We start from the raw sequence: 19158 nt of genomic DNA, 5'->3' as shown, positions 1-19158 counted from the left end.
GATAATATGGAAATATTACTTAGGAGCCATTCTGCCTATAGGGGCGTAGGGGTGCAGGGAGGGTGGGCTATACAGGAAAAGGGGATAGCACTGAGAACATACCATTTTTTATGAATTTTAACTCAGTTGTCAGTTGAGTGACCTGGTTATCCATCTCCCCAATGGCCTTCCTTAGCTGGCTGCATTCACACGGTATACCTGCGGAAACCAGGGCCATTGGATTATAAAAGGTAAAGGAATGGGTTCCAAAAAGAAAGAAATACCTTCTCCCCCAAAATACACATTTTATTCAACAAACGGTCCACACAGACCTTTGAGACCATGACAATGATTTTGGACTTTATCCTAAGGGCAAGGACAAGCCATAAAAAGTTTTAACAGGGAAACAACATGGTGAGATTTCTGTTTTTAAAATATCATTCTGGTTGCAGTGTGAAGAAAGAAATGGAGGTGCAGGAAGTTGGAGACACCAGCTAAGGGGCTCTTAGAGTAATTGAGATACACGGTAGTAATGATGGCTTAAATTAGGGTAGCAGTGAAGGTGGAGAAAAGTCAAAACTTTTCAGAAAAAATGTTGGTGGTAGAGCCAACATCATTCAGTGATTGCTGGAATGTTGCGGTGAACTGAAAGGAGAAGTTGAAAAAGACATCCAGGTATTTGATTTCAGTAACTCAATGGAAGGTGGTACCATTTATTATACTGGCATGTGGAAGGGGAACATGCTGAACTAACAGTGATTATGAGACATCCAAGTGGAGAATTTGAGTTGACCAACTGGAGCTCTTATGAGAGGCCTGAGCTAGATATATATTTTTAAAAAAAAAAAAAAAAACCTCATTGCCAATGAGTCCATTCTGACTCATAGCCACCCTATAAAACAGAGTAGAACTGCCCCATAGATGGATTCGAACTGCTGACCTTTTACATAGCTCTTAACCACTGTACCACCAGGGCTCCTAGATGTATAAATTTGGGCATTATTAGCCTGTATGTGGAAGCAAATGAAATGACTTACGGAGGGAGTTTAGAGCAGTGCGCGGGGAACACCAACATATTAATGGGAGAAGGAGGAGTCAGGAAATGAGACTGAGGAGGAACGACCAAAGGGGATAAGGGATGCATGGTGTCATGAAAGCCAAGGAGGAAGCAAGTCTCAGAAGGAAGGGAGTGTTAAGTGCTGATGAAGGACAAGTAAGAAGATGACTGAAGACTCTCCTTTGGTTTAACCACATAGAGGTCACTGGAACTTCTCAGCAAGAACCATTTCAGTGGAATGATGGGGCGGCAGCCAGTGGGAAAGGAGGAAATGGAGACACTGAGTAAACACCACACTCATGGAATCTGGGTGTAGAGCAGGGGAGCAGGGGTAGCTAGAGAGCTAGGAGTCAAGGGAGGGTTTCTATGGGACTTTTAAAAGTTGTTTTGTTTTTGTGTTAAGATAGGAAAACTTGAGTATATCTAAATGATGATGGGAAGGAGCTGATAGAAAGGAAGAGATTAAGATAAAGGTGCTACCTCTCCTCACAGATGTAGGGAATAACGCAAGTTTCCTGATGAGGCAAGAAGGGATAGGATGCAGAGCACAAGTGGAAAAAGGCCTCCTCCAAAGAAATAATATTTCTTGACCATTCCTACATAGCCAGGTATCATTCTAAATGCTTTACATACATTAACTCATTTAATTTCCATGCAAGCCTCTGATTGGATTCTATTGTCAACCTTGTTTTACATATGAGGAAACTGAGACCCACAGATGTTTATCATCTTGACCATCATCACAGGTCAATGAGTGAAGGAGCCAGGATTTGAACCCAGGCAATCTAGCAGAGTCTAGCTCCAAAGCCTATCTGTGTCTCCCTAGCTAGATGAAAATCTTCTAGAAGAAACTTGATTCCTCTGATGCCTCAGCACCCAGCAGAGTGTCCAGAACATAGGAGGCACTCAAAAAATCCTTACTGACCGATGAACTGAATTAAATAATCCCAGTCTTGCCAACCATTCCTTAGATTATATGAAGTATCCTGACCCACTAGAGATAAGCCTCATCTTCCTTCTATGAAAAGCTCTACTTTGTCAAGAGCCATCCCAAACTATCACTCAACTTTAACAGCATTTTCAGGAATTCCATGGAGGCACTGCCTTAGTTCCTGACTTTGTCACAGGAACTGGAACTATTATTTATTCAGATTACTCCCATCCTCTACTTTGATTATTGTGAGCCTATGTGTAGGACAGAGCCCTGGTGGCACAGTGGTTAAGAGCTCAGGCTGCTAACCAAAATGTTGGCAGTTTGAATCCACCAGCTGCTCCTTGGAAACCCTATGGAGCAGTTCTACTCTGTCCTATAGGGTCACTATGAATCTGAATAGACTCTATGGCAAAAGGTTTTGTTTGGTTTTGGTTTTATGTATAGGGCTTCTCTATTTTTCCTGCTAAATTTCATTAAGCCAATTTTTAGGCCATCCTTCCAGTATTTTAGAGCTTTGATCCCATCTCTAAAATATCACTAGTCACCTATTACTTACAGTCCAAAACATATCCCTCACTTCTCTCATACAGGGGTTTCCTTTTCACACTTTGAAAACAAAGACATTTGAAGCTTTTTGTTGTTTGGGTTGTTTTTTGTTTTTGCTTTTGCTTTTTTAATGGAAATTTTATCTAAGTTAAATTTCTAAAATAAATTTCAACATCAAGTTCACTGAGGTCGGAGGTACATGGAGGTTTTCTGGAGACACACCTCCAAATGAAAAGTAGATTGGATTATTTCCTCATTTTCCTTTTGAACTCTGACCTCTATAGGCCTGACTAGTTCCCTCAGCTATCAGTAAAGGGCTCATCTGAGAGGAGTTCTCTCTCCCTGTCACACCCTTCACCTGACACCAGGTCCTTCTGTCTCTGCAGAGAACAGAGACGTCTTTAAACTTTGTCTCATTCACTCTGACTTGTTGAGTAACTGGAAGTGGTCACAAACGAATGGTGCTCTGTTGTTACCGAACTCAGGAAGATGGGTCTTTGTCTGGCACACTCCAACTTGCCAATTATCTGGACAGCGGTCTCTGAGAAATAGAAAGTAACTTCATTGCAATTTGCAGAGTGAGGAGCCTAGAGGAAGTTCTTCAGATCCGGCTCCCCGAGCTATGGGGAAGCATAGCTTATATGTGATTTGGGCAGCAAGATGGTGGCAGTGCAAGTGTACTGGGGAGGGAAAACTCTGGAAGGTGTCCAGGAACCAGGAGACGACATGGTTCTTGTCAGACCTCTGGCTTTGGAACAGGGTTTGGGTTATGATTTTTCTTCTGATTTGTTCCTCCTGTTGCTACCTCCTCTGCTGAGGTCAATTAGTGGTCACAGCTGACCCTTTTGCGCATGCAGGGTGGGACAAGTCTGGCTTGGGCTAGTTTAAGGACTAATGGAAATTTACTGGCATTTGTAGGGTCAGGTTACACTATCATCTACAGTTACTGACTGATGAACTGTTTTCAGACACACTTTGCACTGAAGTAGCCCTGGTGGTGCAGTGATTAAAGCACTCAGCTATTAACAAAGAGGCTGGTGGTTCAAATCTACCAGCCACCCCAATGGAAGAAAGATGTAGCAGTCTGCTTCCATAACAATTTACAGCCTTGGAAACCCTATGGGGTAGTTCTACTCTGTCCTTACGGGGTCGCTATGAGTCGGAATGAGCTTGATGGCAACGGGCTACACTGAAGGAGACTCGTACTAAACGAAGTCATATGAACAATGGCATTTCTAATGGCACCACTCCCCCTCCTTATCTCTGTGGCACATTATGGAGCTTTTTAATCAGAGTCTTTTTATTCAGAAATTTGATAACTCTTCTTCGTTTTCCAATGGTCAAATCTTTTTCAAAGACTATTTTTTGAATGGTACCATTAAAACAAATGAGATCAAATTGAGATACAATATGTAGGAGAAAGATTGATTTTAGCAAGTGCAAGTTAGGATGTTTTCCACAGGCACATCAATCTAGCCCTATGTAAAGGACAGTCACCAGCTACCCATGGGAACAACACTGGATATAACTGATTTTATTCCTGAGTCCTGACTGGCAAGCGTATTAGTTGGAGGTAGAAAGGAAGGTTGGGGTCTGGCTGAAAGAATACTCTATTACTTAAACACTGTATCTTCCACCTAAATCTAGTATATCTTAATTCTCTTTTGGGGTCAACATTTAGTAAATTCACATTTGTAAAGGACATCTGAAAAATAAGTGACATGTAGGATTGGGCATCTCTTCATAGAAGTTTCAGCTATACCTCCCAGGTAATTTTGAAATCTAATTTCTAATTTATTAACCCAGGTTTACCTGGATTATGCTACCGTTTTTCCACCAGAAAACAGCCCCATTGATAGAATGGTGTGTGGACCCGGGACGGACCCAGGAGAAAATATACGTGGGTTCTAGTTCTGACGGAATCACTGGCTTAAATATCTGGTCGCTTATTCTTCCAGCTTCCTCACTGATAAATAAAGATGATGTTAATTGCATAACTGAAATGTGGTTAAAATAATAAAAATGTACATTTTTGTAGTGTTTTGAGTACCTATTATATACATTTTTAGTACCTGCTAAGCACCTTGTTTTTATTAACCCATTTTATGATATTTGAATCATTTACCCAGTGTATGAAACGAGTGAGGTAATGGACACAACCACATTATTAAAGACATCATTCATTCATTCATTCATTCAGAGCATTACTTCAGTGCCTATTACTTCAGCATGTGGTATAAGTAAGAGATAAAGAGATGAAGGAAACACAGTTTCTGCCCATGAGAAGCTCATGGCCTAGTTGAAGAATTTCTTAAAAAGTCACATTTGACTATCACTTTCACATTTAGAAAGCGTTCACATCCATTATCCTCTTCATTCTCTCTTCAGAAACCTCATGAATAGGCATCATTTTCAGATAAGGAATCAGAAAATCAGAGCAGTATTCATGGGCATGGTGTAGTACTCACAGCTATTCCAAATGGAACCGAGTTCAAAATATATGATCTTCCCATGTCATGCCGCCTTCCACAAAGCACAATACAACTGTAATGGATAGTTACAGAGTGCGGTAGAAACATAAACTCAACTCTATATGCATGACAAAGGATGTAAATCTGAGGGTATGTTAACACACACACACACACACACACACAGATGTTAACTCTGAGCCTAACCTGGAGTGAAGAACACTTAAATCCCTCAGCCAGTTACACCCACATTGTTCCCTACCACGAACTGAACTCAGAGTCATCCATGTTCCTGTGGGAAAAATCAGATTTCACTAACATCATTTCGACTTCAACCTTTTCTTAAAGCAAAACCCTTCATCCATAAGAAAATGGCCATTTTCACTCAGTTTAATTAAATGGCTGTACAGTAGTGTCCCCTGAGTGCCAGGTGCTAGAGATTCAAAGGTGAGTAACAGGCAGGCTCTCCCTCACTACATTCACAAGGTTCAGCAGACAGCAGTACAAGATAAAATACGGTAAGGGCCAGAAAAGGGGGAGAGTCAAGTGCTATGGGAACACGGAGAGCACAAGGTTACCCCCAAGCACTGGGTAAGTACTGGGCCGCATAGAAGAGTAACACCTCACTGGTTTTAAACGTTAGGTGAGGACATAACTAGGCATCGTTGGGACTGAGAGAGAAGCATTCCCTGTAAGGGAGAGGAAGCCTAGGGCACATTCAGGAATGGCTAGTAGTTCCTTCCAGGTGTGTGTGCGATCTGTGATGGGGAGCTGGGGGAGAGAAGGATGGAAAGGCAGGACCAGCCCCCACAAGGAGAGTTTGTAAGACAGGCTGGAGGAGTTTGGGCCTTACTCTTCAATAGAAGGAAAATTCTGAGTTTTCAAGTAAGTGAGCAACATAAAATCAGAGCCATGCCAGAGAACAATCTCTCCACAGTGGTGTAGAATGTAATGTTTCAGGACATGGGCTCAGGAGCCAAATTGTTGTTCCTGTTGTTAGGTGTTGTTCAGTCAACTTCAACTCATAGCAACCCCACGTGACAGAATAGAACTTCCCCGTAGGGTTTTCTAAGCCGTAATCTTTACAGGAACAGACCACCTGGCCTTTCTCCCATGGAGCCACTGGGTGAGTTCGAACCGCCAACCTTTGGGTTAGCAGCTAAGCACTTAACCATTGCAGAGACAGATTATCTGGATTCAGAGCCTGGCTCTGCCACTCACCTTGGGCAAAATTGCCTAACTTGTTGGTGACTCAGTTATCTCATCTGTAAAATAGGATAATACTACCTCTCTCATACAATTGTACAGAGAATTAAATAAGTTAAAACATGTAAGGCACTTAGACGCGTGGTTCTCAATCCTGGCTGCAAGTGAAATCATTTTGGAAGCTTTTAAAAAATGCTCATGCCCAGGCCCATCCCCAAATAGCCTAACTTAATTGGTCTGAGCATCAGTGTTTTTAAAGAATCTCCCCAAGTGACTCTATTATACAGTCAGAATTGAGAAAATACCTGGTACGTGATAAGTCTCAATAAATACAAATAATATTGTTAGAGAACGGATTCATGGGGAAAGAGAGCCAAAAAATGAAGAGCAGTTAGGGTGTAATTTCAGTAATCCACCTGAGAAGTACAGAAGAGTCTGAATCAAGGTGGAGGCGGTGGGAATAGGGGGAAAAAAGGACAGATTTCAGAGACACTTTGGTGGGGATGGCAATACAACTTGCCTGACAATGAATAGAGAAGGAAAAATAAGAGTCCAAGGTGAAGCCTCAATTTCGTGCATGGGAGGGCAAAAGTACCAGTACCAATATGGAAGTATGGAACATGGTGGGGCCAGGGCTCCTGGGAGAAAGACGAGATGCCGTTGAGCCTCCTGACAGAAACGGCCATCAGTTAAGTGCACCTGCAGGATGGGTGCTTCACCAGAGCACGTGCACAAGCGAGGGCCATCTGGGCACCTGCCACGTGGAGGTGATGGCTGAAGCCAGGAGAGAGAAAGAGATGACTACCATGTGTGTGGAGACAGAAGAGTGGGCTGCAAACAGAACTGCGTAAAGAAGAGAAGGGAAAGTGAAGGAGGCAGAGAGAAATGAGAAGCTCCGCCAGCATCTTAGGTCACATGGGCATCAGGGAGGGGATGCTCAACAGGGAAATTGCAGGAGCGAACCTGAGCAGGAGAAGCAAGCCTGAGCTAAGTCCATCTGAGCTGAATGAGGAGGTCCCTGGGAACCTCGGAGGGACAGCAGCTTCACTGGCAGGGTAATAGGAAGAGTCCAGCTGCACGGATGTGCGAAATGAGTAAATAATCCGAAAAGTACTAATGTACTTTGCTGAGAAGTTTGGTGGTACGAGGAAGGGAAGAAATACTGTAGTACCCAGGGCCTGATAATAAACACAGATATAATAATACGTCGTGGTCAAGCAGGCTATAATCTTAAGAAGGACATCAAAATATTCAGGCATGAGCATTGTGCTCTCTCAAGAACTGTCTTTATGGGATCAACTGACCACAGCAACTCAAAAGATTAGATAGGAACTCTAGGCAGCAATTAATTTATGTGAATGTGGGAGGAATAACTCAGAAAAGGGGGTGAGAATGGTTACACAGCTCAAAGAATGTAATCAATGTCACTAAATGGTACATGTGGAAACTGTTGAATTGGTGTACGTTTTGCTGTGTATGTATATTACCAACAACAACAAAATAAGTAAAATCAAAAAAACTTTTTTTAATACTCAGGCAAAAGAAAATCAAATATTAAAATATTCTACAGGACCATAGGACTGATAAGGGAGGTATATTTCATCAGATATACTTCCTGTGTCCTAGCCTATTATAGTTTTATTTAAGTATGTACACTTTTTCAAAAGTACAATTTTTAATACATCTTTTTAAAAAAAATCTTTGTGTCTTTTATGCCATACCTGGTTCTCCACTAAGACCAGGGGGTCCTATGTCACCAGAATCTCCTTTTTCACCTAAAAAAGAAAAAGCAAGATCAAAGTCACCAAGCAGAGGTGGTCATGTTCCATTGGGTCAAAGGTGTCAAGGTTAAAAGTGTTAACTCTTTTATGTATAATGTCCTGGGATTTCTCCTAGGCCCTACTTTGTCTATGAACTATAGGGATCTACTTCTACGATCAGAATAAATGCATATCATGGAATTTTGGAGATTATCAGGTGATTGTTCTTAAAGTCAGTTCTGAAATCCAGTATATTTCAAAGAACACTACAGATATCGTCTTATGAACGTTTAAAACCATCAGGTTAAGTGGCAACTAATTCTGATGCCAGCTCTCTGGATGTCCCTCATTATAGCAGGCAAGTTCAGATAGAACACATAATGTTAGACTGGAATGGACATCAGAGGTTGTCTAATGCAAAGATAGCCAGCAATACATATAAATGCACGCAGAGATCATCTTTCTTGACCTTATCCTAAGAAACAGCATGGCACAGTAGAAAGGTCCCAAAAATGGAAGACCTGGGTTCTGGTCCTGGCGTTAGTCCTAACCATGCATTCAATAGGACAAGCCACTTAACCACTCTGCCCCTCACTTCTTCTCAACCTGTAAAATAAAGGGGTTTAACAAAATGCTGCCAACAAAGCTTTCTAACTAAAGCTATACAATGAATATTTATATTCAAGTCATCATGAATATTCTGAAGCATTATTTTTCTTCTCACTGAGAGGACGTGAATCTCTCAGCTGACGTGGGTAAGTGAAAGGGTAGACACATCGACATCTGTGGGTTCACTGTTCATTTACACAGAAAGGGAAGAGAGCTTGGTGGTCTCCACCCAACTGATTGCTTTGTGTTCTTTTATCACCACCATTGGTGGCCTGAAAAATGGCTGAAAGCTCAGCTTGACAAAGACCCAAGATGGTAATCTCAGAGATGCAGCAAATCAAATAAGCTAAGCCAAATAAGGATCTTCTTGGCAAGGTTTCACTTGGGTAGATACTGAAATCCATCCAGAGCACATGTCATATATAAAAATAGACATATCTCTTATTTTATCATGCAAATGTGTGTGCATTTCTAATGAATTGGTGTATCAGTAGGACAAGTGCTTCACACTGATTTTCCAGGAGGGGAGATGCAGCTGAGCCTATATGGCCACACTCTCAGTCATACCCTTACCATGGTCCCTTTCTGCCAGGTGAGGCTGGGGCTCAGGTGGAGTCTGTGGTCATGGAACAGAACAAACTGAACCCAATCATGACCTTGGCCTAACAGCTCCTGGGTTCACCCACCCTGAGGCAGATTAATGAAGTGTAAAGAACCTGGGCACCAGAACCAGGTAGACCAGAGTAAAATTCCATCTCTGCCTCCAATTCTCAGTGTAATTTTATACCAGTTTCTAAACCTCTCTGGCCTCAGTTTCCTAATTTCTATTATTTATAAAAAGAAAAAAAAAAAAAAGAAACAGTTGCTGTTGAGTACCCTCTGACTCTTGGCGACCTCTTACGCTTCAGAGTAGAACTTTCCCACAGGGTTTTCAATGGCTGTGACCTTTCATAAGCAGATTACCAGGCCTTTCCTCTAAGGCTTCATTTATGGTGGATTCAAACTAACAACCTTTCAGTTAGTAGCCAAGCATTTAACAGTTTGCACCATTCAGGGACTCCTCTAATACCTACAAGTTATTTCTAATACCTATACTTGTAGAGGGAGCTCTGGTGGTGTACTGGTTAAAGAGCTTGGCTGCTAACCAAAAGGTTGGCAGTTCGAATCCACCAGCTGCTCCTAGGGTCACTATGAGTCAGAATCGACTGCAACAGGTTTGGTGTTTTTGTTTTTGTTTTTGTTTTTTTTAATATATTTGTAGAGAGATTTTAATGAGACAGCTCACTGAGAACTCAGTGGTTGCTGGTTCATTGCCTTTCTCACTTCCTCACTGTCTAGCACAGGTGTAGAACAAACAGTGCTCAGAAGATGTTTGTTGATTGAATAATGATGACAGGAGGAACATAAACCAAACCAAAACCAAACCCACTGCCATCAAGTCAATTCTCACTCATAGCAACCCTACAGGACAGAGCAGAACTGCCCCATAGGATTTCCAAAGCTGTAAATCATTACAGAAGCAGACTGCTGCATCTTTATCCTATGGAGCAGCTGGTGGGTTCAAACCACTGATCTTGCGGTTTGCAGCTGAGTGCTTTACCTACTGCACTGCCAGGGCTCACTAGAGAAACATAAAACCAAAACCAAACTCATTGCTGTAAAGTTGATTCCAACTCATAGCAACCCCACAGGACAGAGTAGAACTGCCCCATAGGGTTTCCAAGGAGCTCCTGGTGGATTTGAACTGAGGAGCTCTCAACCACTGTGCCACCAGGGGTCAGGAATGCAATTCTGAACAATCCCTCAACCACCCTGGCCTTCAGTCTCATCATGGGAATAATAATGCCTGATCAACCAACTCACCAAGGGTTGTGCAAGTCAAATGAGGTAGCAGAGATGGACACAATTTTAAAACCTCGTGTTATTTGAATCCAGGGTATTGTTGCCTGTTGTTGCCATCCTGTGCCCTGTTCTCATTGAGAATCACCCTGTATCTTCAAAATGTCTAAGAAGCCAAAGCTGAAGATTAACAGATAAAGTGTTTCTTGTGCATGGTCTGTCAGCTTCTTCAATGAGGCTCTAATCGCATTATTAAACTTAAGGAAGTTGTAGTCAAAAAATCAAGATCTTCCTCAAGTACCCCCAAGAAACGCTCCAGATCACAGCTTCTAACCTCTGGCCCAGTGGTGGCATGTAAACCTCTGCTGGATTGGGATCATTTTGCCCCACTCTGCTGGGAGCAAAGCAAACAACTCTATCACTCACAGAATGTAAACATAAACAGAATTAATCATGGATAACACCCAAACCAAACCCAGTGCCGTTGAATCGATTCCAACTCATAGCGACCCTATAGGACAGAGGAGAACTGCCCCATAGAGTTTCCAAGGAGCGCCTGGTGGATTTGAACTGCCAACCCTTTGGTTAGCAGCTATAGCACTTAACCACTACGCCACCAGGGTTTCCCATGGATAATACAGAAAAGCAAAATATAATTAAGTAAGAACATCAGGCAAGTTGGTTCAGTTTGCAATTATTTTCAGAATTTCCAGATACTAAGAGCCTGAGAGGCAATATGAGGCAAGCATTGAATCACGAATACCTTTAGAACCAATGGGACCGATTTTTCCATGGCGACCCACACTGCCTTTCTGTCCTTTGTCACCCATGTCTCCTGCAGAAAACAAAATCAAAGTTGGTTGATGCACCTTTTTTACACTGTACATACATATATACACACATAAGAGGAGACTTAAAAATTACACTGTCTTTTAATGTCTTTTTTTTTTTTAATGTCTACAAGATCTTGTATGTGATTGTCACAGTAAGGCTTCCTCACAGGTCACCTGATGATATATTTTCCTAAGACAGACACATTTTCCCTAAAAAATCATACACATTATAGAACAGAGGAGGCTTGATGGGACATTCCCAATTCTTAAACCCAACCTAACTCCATTTTACTTCAAGACTCTGTAAGAGAAGACAAGACTGTCTTTCCTCCATCCTAATAAGACAGTGCTTCCCAGCTCTTATTCCTGCACCCAAACCAAGTAATCATTAAATTCTGTAAAACAGGCATAACTGGGCTTTTTTCATAAACCAGACTGTGTCCATATTGTGATGTGTGTCAGGCAGCAAAGCCATTAAGCTCCTCTCTCACTGCATTTGAAGACGGACTCTCTGAGGGGAGGTAAGGGGCCCTACAGGCAGGCAGGGATGGATTACCCAATGAGCGAGGGACCCATGGGTTTATTTGTGCTTACTAATTTACATGCTCAGTTTCACCTGTGTGAAATGGTGCACTGTAGATTAGTAAGTAAACACAATTAAACCCACGTGTACCTTGCTTACTGGGTACTCCACCCCTGCAGGTAGGCCATGCCTGTTTCAAATATGAAGCTGGGAGATGAGAGAAAAAAGGGAGATGGCAAGGAGGCTTCCAGAAATGCCCTCTTACATACCTCATAATTTGACTAGTTCTATAGCAAAATGCCTGGTTACATGTGACTTGTCAGTACCTACAACGTGGCTTGTGTGGGTAAGCAGTTGTAAGCAGAATAGGTTACTGCTCCTATTCCACGCTCTGCATCTTCCATATGCATTCATTACAAAGAGATAATGATTCTCGCAGCCTCCATGAGACTGAGTCCAGCACAACTAGATGGTGTCCGGCTACCACCACTGACTGCTCTGACAGGGATCACAATAGAGGGTCCCGGACAGAGCTGGAGAAAAATGTAGAATAAAATTCTAACTCAAAAAGAAAAACCAGACTTGCTAGCCTGACAGAGACTGGAGAAACCCTGAGAGTATGGCCCCTGGACACCCTTTTAGCTCAGTAATGAGGTCACTCCTGAGGTTCACCCTTCAGCCAAAGGTTGAACAGGCCCATGGAACAAAACAAGACTAAAGGGGCAAAAAAGCCCTGGGCAGGGGCTGGAAGGAAAGATGGTAATAGGGAACCCATGGTTGAGAAGGGAGAGTGTTGACATGTCATGGGGTTTTTAACCAATGTCATACAACAATGTGTGTACTAATGGATGAGAAACTAGTTTGTTCTATAAACCTTCAGCTAAAGTTCAATAAAAACAAGAATAAAAAAAAGAATGATTCTTACACGGTGCTCTCACAGAACTCTCTATTCTAATCACTGGACTAAGGTGGGATATGCCAGTTTTTACCCATTTACAGAACAAATTAAGTCAATGAATAGAATTTATTAAGATTTTCTCCCACAAGGTGTCCTTAAACGCTTGACAACTGCTCCTACTTGCTGCTGGTGATCATCATAGGCTACAAGCCAGACCAACAATGAGCTGGGAAACATACAAAGAAAAACTGGGAAAAGGAAACAAAGACCTGGTATAATCACCTGATCTGCATTCCCAACAACAGGCTTGATGGAATATATTCTTTCTGTTTTGAATCATGACATTCTATTTCAACATCATTAATTCCCTCACAGAAAAACACCAGAGCAGTGACAGCTAAAATAAGTACAAAGAGTTTTCAATCAACCAATTAATCGGTCAATAAATTACACTCACTCTATTAGTTATCCTGCACCAGAAAAAGAAAAAATAGTACTGAGATAATTTCTACTCCTTGGCTTGTAACAATATACGCCAAAACTTCACTTTAATCGGGGGAAATGCTAAATTCTACTCTTAAAATGTGATTAAGGGGCATTATTCTATTACTGAAGGAGCAACCAAATATTAGACTCCCAGGGTTTGAAGGGATCACAGAAGCTGCTGAAGCCAGCTTTCTATACCATCTCCAAGTGGTAGTCCTCTTCCAGGGAATTCACCTCCAGCAATACACTAGCTCCTCAAGCAACCCACCTTTAGACAGCTCCAATTATTTGACCTGTAGGAACTCAGAAGCTCCCACTCTGCTATTTCCACCCAGCAGCCCTGGTTTTGCATGCCAGAGAAATGCAGAGGTAGCTGGGTCCACCTGCCACAAGGTAGTCCTCTAAACATCTTAAAACTCTTTCTTTCTGAAATCTTCCCTTCTCCTGGTTAAAAACCCTCAGTCACTTCCCTATTCTGGCTGTCTTTTCCTCTAGGCATCCTCCAGTCTGTGTTCCTCTGAAGAAATGACATCCCAACCTAAAATGCATGCCCCAATCATGATTTGGCCACCATCTCCTCCATTGTTCTGGACCCTTTGTATCCATTAACAAAGTCTGATGATAAAAGGTGATTGCAGTATTTCTGCCCAGTGTAGGGGACAACCTTCTTCCTTAAATCTATTTTTCAGAAGACCAACTTTCCTGTACCCGTTAACTCTCCAATGTGTCCCCCTTTCATAGGTCCTGAAGAGTTTAGCATTAGTGCTGAAAAACTTTGGCAGAGTCCCAGAACAAAACAGGAACGTAACCTCTACGAGTCAGAATTAACTCAACTGTAACAGGTTTGGGTTTTTTGTCTGTAATCTCAGTGCTTGATACTTCTCTTATTTTTGGTGTTATTCATTGCCCTTGAGTTGGCTCCAACTCTGTAGCAACCCCAAGTACAACAGAACAAAACCTTGATGGTCCTGTACCATTTTCATGATCATTGGTATGCTCTAGTCCACTGTTGTAGCCACTGTGTTTTGAGTGCCTTTCAACCTATGGGGCTCACGTTCCGGTACTATATCAGACAATGTTCTGATCCATTAGGTTGTCATTGCCTAATTTTCAGAAGCAGATCAACAGGACTGTCTTCTTTGTCTTAGTCTAGAAGCTCCACTGAAACCTGTCCACCACGGGTGAGCCTGCTGGCATCTGAAATACTAGTGGCATACCTTTCAGCATCATAGCAACATGCAAGCTACCACAGTAGGACAAACTGACAGATGGGTGGCAGTTCTTACGTTTAAACCAAAAAAAAAAAAAAAAAGAACTCATTGCCATTGAGTCAATTCCAACTCATAGCAACCCTATAGAATTGCGTAGAATTGCCCCGCAGCATTTCCAAGGAGCGGATGGTGGATTCAAACTGCTAACCTTTTGATCAGCAGCTGAACTCTTAGCCACATACCACCAGGGCTCCATTCTTATGCTGACATCTCCTCAAACCTTGGGGTGTTTTTGCTTGTTTTAATACTGCTCATTCATTGATCAACTGATAGTCTGCCAAGACGCTCACTATATTGTGTCCTCATTCCCCAACCTCACTGGGCATTTCAGACAAGGAAAGTTAGATTAAACAAGAGCTCAATACGGCACTTTCATAAAATCAGTGAATTTCCAGAGGAAGAGGAGGTCTTGGAGACCATTTAATCAAACCACATGTTCAAATGGGGAGACACAAAGGCCAAAAGAGACAATGATTTATCCGCAGTCTCGCACCTGTTTCCTGCAGAGCTGGGGCTCAGGGCCAGCTCACCCTTCTCCCAACCCATGATGTCCTAACACATCCCACTGCCCAGCAGCAAGACTGTAAGGCTGAAACGGGTGCCTCCCAGCACCTCCAAGAAGCAGCCCTGCTGGATAAGTCCCCCAGTACTCCCCACCCTTGCTGAATTCTCAGGCTGAGTGGGGAGGGCAGTCATGGCCTGGAAAACAAAAGCCGAAATTTCTGCCCTAGGGATTTGCCTTCCCATGCAAAAGCCCACATACTGCAGAGGAGCCAGGTAAGCTATTTGAATGAGGCCTGATTGGATCTGAGAGTGAACCCATCACTTGAATCTATTGTTTGCTAAGAGTCTGCCTGAAAAAGACAGAGAAGGAATTACAGAGTCTCCTGCCAAGCTTAAGGTTTCCTTCTCCCTGAGACCCCTGCAGAGATTTGGCGCTGGTTCCAGGACGGTGGTGGAGAACAGAAGCAGGACGGAGGCCCCTGCAGAGAAGAATTCAGAACAAGACCTCCGCCCTTTCCCTGTTCTCCCACCCAGACAGCTCCTCGCTGGAGGGGAAGGTCTGGCCCCAAACAGACAAGTAGGCAGAGGATAATGAGACCCGGAGGAGACGCTGTTGAGGAGAAACACCTGCCATCATAAATATAATTGGTATGGTGCTTTTTTTTCTCACCTAAGATTTCCCACCTTAACAGGACTATTAATTAATGATTCATCTAAGCAGCTGAAGGATTCAGGAAGTCTAGCACACATCCTGCTGTTGTAAATTGTAACCCGAGGATGATTTGAGAGCACTTGGCTTTTGGCCCGTCTCTAACGTTTCACAGCTAAGTGTTAATGCTCATTCAAGGCTGTTGCTGACACTGAGGCCTCTCTCTGCCTTAATCTATCAGACTGGAGCAGCAGTCACCAGCCAGGAACTGTGCTCAGCTCCTGCCCTTGGAGAATCGTGGGGGCCCAGTCCTGGCCCTGGAGGTGCTAAGAAACCAAGCATCAGTATAGGAGAATTTGATACAATGTAAGACAACCAGCAAGTCACCAATGGAGGGATGAAGACCAGTTCCAAGCCCGGGGAGAAAGCAAACAGGGCCAGGTGGGTTAATCTAGGGCAGCAGTTCTCACACTTGAGCCAGCATCAGATCCACTAGAAGGCTTGTTAAAGCACAGGTGGCTGGGCCCAGCCCCCAGCGGTTCTGGTTCAATAGGACTGGGGTGGGATAGTTCTAATAAGATCCCAGGTGATGCTGATAGTCCAAGAATCATACTTGAGAGCCACTGCAGTTTGGAATAGAAGAAGAATGAAGGAACTAAGAGGTCATCCCAAGTAGGACAAGGCTTTGGAGTAAGGCAGGCCTAAGTCTGAATCTTAGCTCTGCCCTTTAAGAGCTGAGTGATCTTGGGTGAGTTACTCAATCTCTCTGTGCTCAGTTTTCTCATCTGTCAAAATGGCATCCTATATATAATAAAGGGCCTTAACATAATAAAATCTATTAAGAAAACATTCTGCATCCCACTTTGGACAGTGGCATCTGGGGTCTTAAACGCTAGCAAGCAGCCATCTAAGATGCAACAATTGGTCTCAACCCACCTGGAGCAAAGTAGAGTGAAGAACACCAAAGACACAAGGTAATTATGAGCCCAAGAGACAGAAATGGCCACATAAACCAGAGACTACATCAGCCTGAGACCAGAAGAACCAGATGGCGCCTGGCTACAACCGATGACTGCCCTGACAGGAAACACAACAGAGAACCCCTGATGGAGCTGGAGAGCACTGGGATGCAGACCCCAAATTCTCATAAAAAGACCAGACTTAATGGTCTGACTGGGACTAGAATGACCCCGGAGGTCATGGCCCCCAGATCTTTTGTTAGCCCAAGACAGGAACCATTCCTAAAGCTAATTCTTCAGACACAGATTGGACTGGACTATGGGATAGACAATGATACTGGTGAAGAATGAGCTTCTTGGAACAAGTAGACACATGAGACTATGTTGGCATCTCCTGTCTGAAGGAGAAATGAGAGGGTAGAGTGGGTCAGAAGCTGGCCGAAGGGACACAAAAAAAGAGTGGACGGAAGGACTGTGCTGTCTCATTAGGGGGAGAGCAATTAGGAGTATATAGCTGGCGCTCCTTGGAAACTCTATGGGGCAGTTCTACTCTGTCCTGTAGGGTCACTGTGAGTCGGAATCAACTCAACAGCAGTGGGTTTGGTTTTTGGTTTAGCAAGGTGTTTATAAATTTTTGTATGCGAGTCTGACTTGATTGGTAAACTTTCACTTAAAGCACAATAAAATTAAAAAATAAAGAACCTTATGAAGTAGCATACTGTAAGTTAAGGCCTCCCATAGATTCCTCCTTTCTTAACTCCAGGACAATGGTTTGTTCTATGACTCCGTGCCCAGAACGCTGCTCTGCCCTACCCCAAATAAGCAGCAGTATAGCATAGAGGTTAAGAGCATGGACTCTGGAGCCTAAGTTCCATTTTTTCTCTGTCATTTAAATGTGTGACCTCAGTGTCTCAGTTTCCTTACCTACAAAATGGGTATCTTACTGGGTTGTTGTGGGAAATACAAGACAACCATTCAGAACAGTGTCTGGCACATAGAAGTTGGCACATAAGCTCCATTGCTATAATTACTATTCGGAGCAGGGGTGGATTAACCAGTAAGCACGGTATGTACCTGCTTACAGCAAGCAAGGTACACGTAGGCTTAACTGTGCTTACCTAGTTTTTTTCTACTAATCTGTAGTGCACAATTGCACCTGGGTTTCATGACGTGGTGAAACCCTTGTGAAACGGTGCACTACAGATTAGTAAATATGCACAAATAAGCCCGCGCATACTTTGCTTATTGGGTAATCCATCTCCGATTCCAACGCAGAAACTCTCAGAGTTGGGAAGGGTCCTCTAGCCCTTTGCTGCTTCAAGTGTAATCCCATGGACTAGGAAAACAGACATCACCTGGGAGCTGGAGCTGGATAACAAAAAAAAAAAAAAAGAGCTCATTGCCATCGAGTCGATTCCAACTCATAGCGGCCCTATAGGACAGAGTAGAACTGCCCCGTAGGGTTTCCAAGGGGCAGCAGGTGGATTTGAACTGCCAATCTCTTGGTTAGCAGCCATAGCTCTTAACTACTGCACCACCAGGACTCCTGAAACTGGACCGACACAAAATCTTGGGCCTTGCCCCAGGGCTGGTGCGTCAGAATCTGCATTTCAGCACTTTCCACAATTGACTCTTCTCTGCACTAAAGCCAGAGTAGCAGTGGTCTAGATTCTGCCAGGCAGCCCTCACTGAAAGCATGTGGTTAAGATTTCACCATAAAACACTCCGTACAGGCAGCAGGTACTAATGAGAGTTAATATTATAGGTGCATGGAGTTATAGGGCAATTCTGTTAGTGTTTCCATCTTCTGGAGATAAATTAGAATACTTCCAGGCCAATGTTGTGCCAGGAAAGCACTTTCTTATGTATTTGATTTCAACCTCACAATATTAATAACATTATGATCCCTTTCCTCCAGAAGACAAACTGTAGTTCAGAGGGGGGAAGTGACCCAGCACGGGTAATACAACTAGCTGGTAAAAAACTGTATTGTCTTTGCTCAAATTCCCATTCCACTTTGCACATAAGTCTGGACAAGTCACAATTCTTTTTAAGCCTAAGCTTCCTTATCTGTAAAATGGCACAAAAATGAAATTTAACTTACAGGGTTACTATGAGGACTAAACAGCATGCTGACTGTAAAGAGCATAGTTTAGGACTTGGCTCATAATAATGCAGATTTTATTCAAGCCTAGGTCACCTGACTTGGAGTCAGGATTCCGAATCCCACACCTCAGCTATGGACTAATGCAGTATCTAGAACTGTCTTTGGTGCTTCCTTGCTGGTTGCACAGTAATGCTATTCAGTTATATGCATCCCCTCCTAGTGAAGTCGGTTTTGCTCTTCCCCGAAGCATGCTGGGGATGAACTCGGGATGGACTCGGACTAGGGTACAAGGTCAGGAGTGGCGTGACTGGGCTAGTGGCCAACCCAAGGAATGCCTTAGCAACAAGAAGAAAAACATCTGGGCCTGGACATGAAGTCCCTGGGAACACTGGCTGCCCAAGGGCTCGGGAAAAAAACAAGCCTTAGCCCCAGCTGGAATGGTATATAAGCTTGTGTCCCCTGCCAGGTGGTGGCAGAGTGCTACTTGGGTCCAGCCACCACCCTGGACCATCCCATACGTAAAGTTCTCC

General features: G+C 43.2%; 1 protein-coding gene across 1 annotated transcript in view; it reads right to left on the bottom strand.

Annotated features, from left to right (window-relative positions):
• Positions 1–19158, bottom strand: part of COLEC11 (collectin subfamily member 11) — an 87726-nt gene that overhangs the window by 5535 nt on the left and 63033 nt on the right. The window contains exons 4-6 of the mRNA XM_003411873.4: positions 11162–11233; positions 7912–7965; positions 103–198 (exon numbers count right to left, since the gene is read on the bottom strand). Of these exons, the coding sequence (XP_003411921.2) occupies positions 103–198; positions 7912–7965; positions 11162–11233 (222 nt within the window). The remainder of the gene's footprint in view (positions 1–102; positions 199–7911; positions 7966–11161; positions 11234–19158) is intronic.

Source organism: Loxodonta africana, chromosome 12, assembly GCF_030014295.1.
Source record: "Loxodonta africana isolate mLoxAfr1 chromosome 12, mLoxAfr1.hap2, whole genome shotgun sequence".
NCBI lineage: Eukaryota > Metazoa > Chordata > Mammalia > Proboscidea > Elephantidae > Loxodonta > Loxodonta africana.
The sequence above is the reverse complement of the archived record's forward strand: the minus strand, read 5'-3'. Positions and strand labels throughout refer to the sequence as shown.